This window comes from Ictidomys tridecemlineatus, chromosome 15 (assembly GCF_052094955.1).
Source record: "Ictidomys tridecemlineatus isolate mIctTri1 chromosome 15, mIctTri1.hap1, whole genome shotgun sequence".
Taxonomy (NCBI): Eukaryota; Metazoa; Chordata; class Mammalia; order Rodentia; family Sciuridae; genus Ictidomys; species Ictidomys tridecemlineatus.
In genome coordinates, this window is record NC_135491.1 from 43456137 (window position 1) to 43465681 (window position 9545).

At 49.0% G+C, this 9545-nt stretch overlaps 1 protein-coding gene and 1 non-coding gene across 2 annotated transcripts; one reads left to right on the top strand and one right to left on the bottom strand.

Moving 5' to 3' along the window:
• The first annotated feature begins 1456 nt into the window (after positions 1–1456).
• On the top strand, positions 1457–9265 carry LOC101970982 (cocaine esterase-like). Its single transcript, XM_040279386.2, has 7 exons — positions 1457–2855; positions 5746–5950; positions 6855–6996; positions 7815–7948; positions 8030–8288; positions 8720–8818; positions 9098–9265. The coding sequence occupies exons 1-7, from the start codon at positions 2780–2782 to the stop codon at positions 9263–9265; spliced, it is 1083 nt and encodes a 360-aa protein (XP_040135320.2). The 5' UTR covers positions 1457–2779.
• On the bottom strand, positions 7607–7679 carry Trnal-caa (transfer RNA leucine (anticodon CAA)). Its single transcript has one exon. It is a non-coding gene; the product is annotated as a tRNA-Leu (tRNA).
• Positions 9266–9545: the final 280 nt, after the last annotated feature.

Consider the following 9545-nt stretch of genomic DNA (forward strand, 5'->3'; position numbering starts at 1 on the left):
AAATTCTCTCATCTTTTCTCATTGTACAAAGGTAGCAAATAATGCTCAATGTGTCTCTGGGTTCTCTCAAATCTTTTTCGCTCAGACATTAAGAGGTTGGATTTCTCATCCCAAAGACCTTGGGAGTCCCCCACTCCCCAACCTCTGACTGACATGCCCTCCTGGGGCACCAATTTTCCCAGGGGAGATGACCCTCTTGTTTCCATTGACCATATTTAAACCCAAACCAAGACCTTCATGAATTTCATGCAAAAGATGACAGTTCCATTTTGCCATTTGGGCCACCAGGGGACAGACAAAGTTAACATTAAGCCTGCAGGGACCCACCACAGGAAAGGCTTTCTTTTTGGTGAAGACTGATGGGTGCATCCTTATAGCATTTACTGAGTTCCAGCAAGCATGCCTCTATGTTTCAGTTCTGCAGAAGCACACTGTGTTATCCAAAGGGTCTCCATGATATTTGGTAGATTTTTAATAGCTTTTTAAATTGCTTTAGTGTGGCGAGTGTGTGTGTGTGTGTGTGTGTGTGTGTCTGTGTGTGTGTGTGTGTGTGTCTGTGAGTGTGTACAGTGCTAGGGACCATATCTACCTCCTTGGCCTGCTAGGCAAGCACTATATTACTGAGCTACGTCCATTCACAGCTCAGTGTGGAATAATTTATATGCAATTAAATTAATCTCTTGAGTATACGATTTTCTTACTCTGAGGTTATATGTAAGATAGGCAAACACCACCACCACAAGTTTTACCAGTTTCTTTCACTTTCTAAACTTCCTCATGCCCCTTTGTAGTCTTTCCTTGCCCTTAATCCTGCTCTAAGGCAGTCACCTATTGGCTTGGGTTCCTCTACTTGCCTTGCCCCAAATATGATGCAAATGGACACTTTTAGGAATGGCTCTGTCACTTCTCATACTATTTCTGAGATCCAGGCAGATCTCAGATTCCTTTTCCTGGGGTGTGGCATTCCTTGTAGGCACACAACACAGTTTATTCATTGACCAGTTACTATACATCTGAGTGACTTGCAATTTTTGACCAATTTGACAATAAAACTCTTAGGGACATTATCAGAAATTATTGATATGGACCCATGCTGTCATTTCTGTTGAGGAAAGACCTGAGAGGAGAATTGCTGAGTCACATGGCAAGTGTATGTGGAACCTTTAAGGGAAATACCAAACTCTTCTCCAAAAAGACTCTGTCACTTTGTATCCCTACCAGCTATTTATGAAGGTACCAGTTGTTCCATAGCCTCTTCAACATTTGGTCTGATGGGTCCCTGCAGGCTTAATGTTAATCTTGTCTTCCATTCTCTCTCTCTCTCTCTCTCTCTCTCTCTCTCTCTCTCTCTCTCTCTCTCCCCTCTCTCTCTCTTTCTCTTTCCCCACCTCCGCTCTCTCTCTCTCATCTCTATATATGTATAAGGTATAATATATACAAACACATTCACAGATACGCTCCTGAAACTCTTCATCATTTCAAATTATTACTATTATCTTGGTCATTGTCAAAGCCAAGGCCTCTGTAAGATGCTGCCATAAATGGCACAGTACCTGGGGACCTTCCCCCTAGCAGACTCTAGATTAGGAAGAAGCACTATGTTGTCCAGTCGACACGAAGGTGCTTAAAATAGGACTTAACTAGGAGGATGACCAAGCCCAGATATGAATTAGATCAGGAGACTCAGAGCAGAGTAAGCATCTGCCAGGCAGGGCCTGGGGCGATGGCTTAGAGCAGAGAATACTGCAGAGGAACTGAATCCACAGCAGCCTTGCTGATTGGGTGGAGGTGGAGGAGAAGCAGTGTTCCCAGCATGCTGTCTCCTGACATCTGGATAAGGCTGATTGCTTCCCAAAGTGGCTAAGAAGGACACAACACTGGGCTATAAGAGCCTATGGGGGGTGGGGAGAATCTAGCCAAAGACCGTTTGCAGAGGAACCTCTAGGCTGACTGAAGTTGAGCCCCACACGTCTTTATCAGGGAAGTCAAGTTGAGCAGGTTCTCCTAACCCACACTGGCTTCCATTCACCCCTGCAGGGCTCAGGATGATTCAGAATCTCCCAGAGGCATCTAATCCCTGGGAGTTCCCTGGACAGGCAGGCACTCATATTTCACATCTTTCCAGTGGATAAGTGACTGTAAACTGGACCTTGGTTTTGTGTTGATGGGGTATCTACATAAATGCCTTCACAAAGAAGGGTCAGACTGAGAAGGGAGGGGCCCTCAGAGGATCTCAGATTATGGTGTTTAGAAGATTAGGGACAACTGAAGGGTACCCAGTCAGCTTTGAAGGTCAGTCACATCTCCCTGCCACTGTGCAAGTGGTTCCCCTCACTCCAGCAAGGCCACCTGTATTTCTCCATCTCTGGAAATCTTCATTCTGCCCCCTCAGAGAAGCCCTCCAGGTTCCTCCAGTTACATCCAACTCTTTGCTCCCTCTTCTCCTCCCCAACACCCTCATGGGCCTGTGACAGCAAGGACAGGGAATTAGTGACTCCAGGTGTGAGGAGAGGGGTCCTGGGATCTCAGAGGGGCTGCAGAGGCTGTGTGGCACATTGGGAGGTGCCCAAGGGAAGAAGAGGGGTAGGGCCCTGCTTGCTGCACACTGGCTCCATGACCTCTGAGAGTTCAGAGTGACTCTCCTGCAGCACACACCTTGCAGGGCACCTCCCATTTCCGCGCCTCCTCACTGTCAGGTTCAAATACCCCCTGGGCAGAATGCTGCTCTGCATTTCCAGGTGAAGCCCTGGGAATACAGAAGCAGCCCTGGGAGCCAACCATGTCCCTGCATCGAATTCCTGCCTGGCTCATCCTCGTGGCCTATGGGCTCCTGATGCTCCTCATCCAGGGCCAGGGTGAGGCTGCCATGGGGAGGGTGGTAGAGACCAGGTTGCAGCTTCCAAAGTGCACAGAGACAGAGCCTGAGCCTGGAGGGAAGGCACCAGGGCAGGGGAGTTGGTAGAGGAGCCAAATGAAGGGGATGAGGGGTTGGAGGGCGAGCCAGAGAGGGTCAGAGCTGCCTGGGGACACCTCCATAGAGGAGTGAGCTAATGTGAGAGGATTCTGATGGGTTTGTGACCATTTAGGTGAGAGACAAAGATGAGTAGTATGTAAGACCTGGACCCTATTTAAGACCTAGATGGGCCTGTGGAGGAGCCAGGACTGGGTGGGCAGAAGACTGTGGGAATGGAATCCAGGGAATGGGCAAGTCAGAAGCCTCCTGGCAAAGGAACAGGGACAGGGTCCTTTCCCTCCTGTGTGTGTCTGTGGCTGTAGCTACTACTCCCCCTTGGATAATAACAACAGCAATATAAGAGCTTGCTGGTTACATTTGGCTCTGAGTGTTTTGACCCCTTGGACAGAGAAGTGCTGGCACCTTCCGTAGGGGCTTCAGGCAAGATTAGTGGCCCTGGGGGTTACAGAAGCCCCGGGAACCACTTCTCAAAGCTGATCTGAATGACTGGTGAATTGTCTTCACTGGTGAACCTGAACTGGCATGGCTTGGATTGTTCTAGGACAAAAGCGATGTGCTCTGTACCTGCTAGAAGTCTCTAGGCCCTTATCAGAAGGTGTTGGTGTAGAAAATCAGAGGTAACTGTGTTACTATTACTGTTCTTGATGGAGTCTGCCTGCAAACGGGATATTCTATCAAGGTATAGATCTGTAACAGCGGACATGCTTGAAAATGAGGTGTCTGCTGTCCTTGGGAGGACTTGCCTGCAAACGGGATGTTCTGCCAAGTGGGCTAGGAGGGTGCTAAGAAAAATTTTTTATCTGTTCTAAACAAAGAGAAAAGCTCAGCGTACTCTAAGTCAAGAGTAGATTACCCATGAGAAGCGGGTCACTTCTGATTAGAAAGTAAAACTTCTGTATGCTATGTTTAATTAGCTGAAAGACCTGATTTATTGATGTTGGAAAGCTGCCTTCTTTGTTCACAATACTATAAAAAGATTGCTTGTACACAATAAAGGACTTTTTTTTCCTGCTGCTGCTGCTTGCTCTGCTTCTTCTTCTTCTTCTTTCTTTTCCCATGCTGACCTGAAGTGAATTACTGCAACAGTTGGCGGGAGAGTACCATGCCCACAGAGTGTCAGCAGCTCTGGATCCCTCCCACCCCAATGGCTCCCAGTGTTGGTGTTGGACATAGCCCAAACTTTCCCAATCTAATCTGCACAGAGAAATCCATGCTCACCTGTCCCCCTTGGATCACCGTTGACAGGCTTCCTCCCTTATGTGGTGTCTTAGAGAACCACAGCTTTCTCAAGAGGAAGGTTTTTTCTAGCTCCACTGAAAGATTCTATTTTCAACAGTCTTTTTTCTTTAACTCACATCCAAAAATTAAAAAAAAAAACCAAAAAACTGAGTCATGAAAGGGTATAGAATTGAGTCCCAGTCTTCTGCCCACCCAGTCCTGGCTCCTCCACAGGCCCATCTAGGTCTTGAATAAAGTCCAGGTCTTACTACTCATCTTTGTCTCTCACATAAATGGTCACAAACCCATCTTTTCTGATGTGAGCTTTTCCACATCTGGACAAACGAGGAAACTTCACACCGCTATATATATACATGGGTGAGATTCCTGCTGCTGTTTCATGCAGGGCTTGTCCTTAAGGAAGCAGCTACATAATGTCCCCAGACTCCAAGCAGGAATATTTTGCAGGCTTTGTCTTTTGTGGTAACTAATATCAGGCATTAGGGGCCAGTGGTCACATGAGTTACATGGACCGAGATCCCATCTGGCAAGGCATTGTGTGGAGACAGCATGTTGGTAGGGACAAGAGTGTGTCTTTGGACTTGAAGGGATGTTGGCCAATTTTCTTCTCTGGTCCTGTGAGTAGATGCTGCCCTGTCCTGTCCTGTACCGAGTAGCATCAAACATCAGATCCTAGCGCATCTCGTGGCAGAAAGGAGGAGATTTGGAGTTCTTAACGTTTTCTTATGGAACCAGCTCACATTTGCCAAACTCTAGAGTGAGAACTGGAGCCGGGGGGAGGGAAGGCTCCAGTGATGTGGGAGCTGTGGTGATGTCAACAATAGCAGGAGGACTGTGGACCTGACTGCCTAACTCTCTGCACCCTGAAGCACAGAGAGAGGACTGGGGCATTCTGAGGGCTGCACAGCACCCAAGTGTGGATCTATTTTGGGAAGAGAGAGGAGTTAAACACAATATGCCCACCATTAACTTTTAACAAATATCATGACTTGGACAAGCCACATATATCTAGCTTGACTTTTCATTGCCTCCTTGCCCTGATGACCAACCCCAGGAGGGACAAGAGGTTTATGGCCTGAACTCATAGCTCTGCTCCCACTGTTCATATATCCTTACATGAATGATGCTTCTTTATGTCATTTCTTTTCCCAAGTATGAGTTCCTTAAGGATAGAAATCTTTAGTTCCATTCCCACAGTCCTACTAATGCGTGACATGACCTGGCACAGTTTGTGCAATGGACACTCCTGCCCCATCAGCCCAAAAGACATTCTGTTGTCAGTTGCTAGGGCTAAAGGATCGTGGCAAGTCACAATAGCCTGGTGAGCCTGGAGGGATAGGCCGTGACTGGGTCGAGTGATAGTGGTGGTGGGGATAGGAATTATGGATGGGCAGAAAGATTCTGAAGCGAATGTTGACAGATCAGGCTCCCTCCAGAAGGCTGAGCTGAGGAGGGCCAACCAGGCCAAGGTGCTGCAGGCCAGCAGCTGAAGTGGGCAGACCTGAGCCTGAAGTGCATCTCTCTGCCCACAGGCCAGGACTCAGTCAGCCCCATCCGGACCACCCACACCGGACAGGTGCGGGGCAGCCTTGTCCATGTGAAGGAAACCGATGTGGGGGTCCACACCTTCCTGGGAATTCCCTTTGCCAAGCCGCCTGTAGGACCACTGCGCTTTGCAGCCCCTGAGCCCCCTGAACCTTGGAGTGGTGTGAGGGATGGAACCTCCCACCCGGCCATGTAAGTTCTCCTAGGGTCTGGGGAACTTCAGGACTGGGGTGAGGGTGGGTACTCCAAGTCCTGGGCCAGGCTACTTTGGCTTCTTTATCTACACTGTACTGCAAGGCCTGGAGCTGTAGACCAGTGCTAATGTGTTTTTAGCAACCTAATACACCGGCTTTGAAACCCTGGCCCTAAATGAACAAATATATAAAAATATATCCCTCTGCATTGGGGCAATTCCCACACTCATTCTTCCAATGCAGCAGTAACTTTGCCAGGCCCCTGCCTCAGGGTGTGGAACCCAACAGGCATTAGCTCCAGGTGGTGAACACAAGAGCAGAAACACATGTCCCTGGATTTGACTTACTCCAGGTGTTCTCTCCCACCAGGGGAGATGTGTCTGGGAGAGGGTCAGCTTGGCTCTCTGAACCTATAAAAGACCTTGACTCCAGCAGTCGATGGTGCAGATCCCTGAGGAGGGCAACAGTGGTGGCTCCTTGGGGACCCCACCCACAGGGCCAAGGAAAAGGGGCATGTGCTTACAGCTGGAGACTCAGTGGAGGGGTGAGGTTTTCTGAGAGTCTCAAGTTGGGCTGTGGGATGCCCCATTACCCTTCTGTGAGAACTAACCTCCATCCACTCAGGAACCACCTGTGTGGGGACACCTGTGCTGTTCCAGGCCTGAATGGGGACAGGGTTAAGAAGTGAATGTCAATACATGTAGCCAGTGTTTCCCTGGAGGTCTGGGAAAATCCCTGCTTCCCCGAGCCTGTGGCCTGGAACTCAATGGAGAATGACTTGAAAGAAGGATCATGTGAGGCAATCCATCAGTTAAAGCAGGGAGTGAGGGATCTAGTTAGGACCTGAGGTCTGAATTGACCACTGCTCAGCCCCTGGAGTAACTGCATTCTGTTGTCACCAGGTGTCTGCAAAATGCAGATGCAATGAATATAGAGGTTCTGAACCTAGGGAGGAAAAACTTGCCTCCCATCCCCATGTCAGAGGACTGCCTGTACCTCAGCATCTACGCGCCTGCACATGCCCGTGAGGGCTCTAACCTGCCTGTGAGTGTTAAGTCATGGTCAGTGGAAGGGTGGGAGAACTTTTCTTTTAGAAGATATTTAGAAACAGGCTTGGGACATGGTTCAAGGTACAGAGCTGTGAAGGCCTGGGATTGACCCCAAGTACTACATAACAATACCAATGACACTGGAGGTACAGGTTCAGCTGGCCACCACTGTGGTGTGAACTACCATGAAAAGTTTCTCACTATCAGCTCCTAGAAGGCCTCCTATGCAGGGAGGAAGCTGACCTAGGCATGGAGTCAAAGAGCCCTGGATGCTCTCAGAGGCCAAATGTCCTAACCCACTGATCAACTCACCAGCTTCTACCCAGGAGATCCCATTCAGGTGCCCAAATCTGCAATTTTGCAATCACTACATTCCATGAACATCTATTTTTTTGGGGCCAGAGATTAGATGACACTTTAAATTAATGTTCAAGTGGGGTAATCACAGAAACATCACTTTTCTTTTCCTCTCAGAGTAGTTCTGAGAGAAAGAGATCCAGGTTATAATTCGTGATTAGACCCCAAATATGGGAAGCCTGATCTTCCAAATTGAAGTTATTCTTTCACCAGTGCCCTAGGTCATGAAGTCCTTTTTTTTTTTTTTTTGGTGGTACTGGGGATTGAACCCAGGGCCTTGTGCATTTGAGGCAAGCACTCTACCAACTGAGCTATATCCCCAGCCCAAGGTCATGAAGTCCTACTAGAGTTCTGTGTGGGTAGCTACACAAGCCAAGGTACTTTTCAGGTAAGAGATACAGCCAGGACAGGATTGAGCATGGTCGCCACCACATGGTATATCTCCTGATTTCCCAGGTGATGGTCTGGATCCATGGTGGTGCCTTGGTGGTGGGCTCAGCTTCCATGTGTGATGGTTCTATTCTGGCAGCCATTGAAAATGTACTGGTAGTCAGTATCCAGTACCGCCTAGGAGTTCTGGGCTTCTTCAGGTGAGCCTGGGACAGGGATGGTCAATGAGGGCTGAGTAGACAGAAGACCATCTATTGATCATCATCCTTTCCATTTCTCAGCACTGGAGACCAGCATGCCATTGGCAACTGGGGCTACCTGGACCAAGTGGCCGCCCTACGCTGGGTCCAGCAGAATATCGCCCACTTTGGAGGCAACCCTGATCGGGTCACCCTTATCGGTGGGTCTGCAGGTGGCACTGGTGTGTCTTCACATGTGGTGTCTCCAATGTCCCAAGGACTCTTCCATGGTGCCATCATGGAGAACGGTGTGGCCCTGCTACCTGAACTCATCACCAACTCATCTAAAGATGTCTCCACAGTGAGTATCCTTTACTGCCCACGGCCATATCTGTAGCCTCACCATTCAACTTCAGAGCCTCTGCCACTCTGTCTGCTCCATGGGAATAAAGACCATGCAGGTGTCTTCGGGACTGGCCACCACCCCAGGGTTCCTGAGGAGCTCAAAGTTCAAAATCCACACACCTCTGCCTCAAGTGGTTGATTTTGCTCTAGTGTCTGCAAAGGTACACTTTGGGGGCCTCCTCCTCAGAAGACCCATGTAAAGCAGGTGTGATGGCTCCTCTGGCTGATACCTGAGCTTCAGGAAAGGTGGAAGGATTTCATACTTGCTGCAATACACACATGGCTCCCTTTGAGAATTATGGGTAACCTGCACACAGCTGAGACCTTAGACTGCAATCCCCTCCCTGTCTGGAGGGATGATTCAGCCTCTTTTTGGTGCCTTTACAGATGGTGGCCAACCTGTCTGCCTGTGGGCAAGTAGAGTCAGAGGCCCTGGTGAGCTGCCTGAGGGGCAAGAGTGAACAGGAAATGCTGGCTATAACCAAGGTAGGGCTGAATGGACGTCAGTGAGGAGACAGGGGTCATGGTGTAAGGAAAGTACAGTGATTTCTACTGTGGAACAAGGATCTCATTTCCAAGGCTGGTCTTCTTGTATCCTCATAGCTCTGGATGGGAATTGAGATAAAAATATGCTTAACCAGTTGTAGAATCTCTGACTGTTGGTCTGAGAATCACGGGATGAGTAGGATGCGTTAGAGGTAACTCAGGTGTCATTAGAAAAGAGACTTTGCTTCCCATAATTATGGACTTTGAATGCTCCCTTAGCCCTTCAAGATCATTCCTGCTGTGGTGGATGGGGCCTTCCTACCCAGGCACCCCCAGGAGCTTCTGGCCTCTGCTGATTTTCAACCTGTTCCGAGCATCATTGGTGTCACCAATGATGAGTATGGCTGGCTCCTTCCCATGGTGAGTCTCCTCTTCAAACCCCCATGATAGTGTCATGTGGGAGTGGGTTTGGACTTTGTACCTCCTGGTCATCTCACCCCCGACTCTAGACTATCTTTTCACCACACAGTTCTTGGGCCCCCCTGAAATCCAGAAAGACATAGACAGAGAGACCGCGCAAGCTGTTCTACAGAGAATATCAACACAGAGGGTGAGACTCCTGGGGTCCTGATGCAGGCAAGAGTGCAGCCAGACACTCTTCCTTTTCAGGAATCCACAGGAACAAAGATTGATCTATGTAAATTTGTGGGTGGGGCCGCTGCACAGC

Excerpts from the sequence above, each read along its gene's own strand:
- LOC101970982 (XM_040279386.2), top strand. The coding sequence starts at position 2,780 with ATGTCCCTGCATCGAATTCCTGCCTGGCTCATCCTCGTGGCCTATGGG. Across the intron at positions 5,951-6,854 it reads GGAACCTCCCACCCGGCCAT|GTGTCTGCAAAATGCAGATG; the intron begins GTAAGTTCTCCT and ends TGTTGTCACCAG. Across the intron at positions 7,949-8,029 it reads GGAGTTCTGGGCTTCTTCAG|CACTGGAGACCAGCATGCCA; the intron begins GTGAGCCTGGGA and ends TCCATTTCTCAG.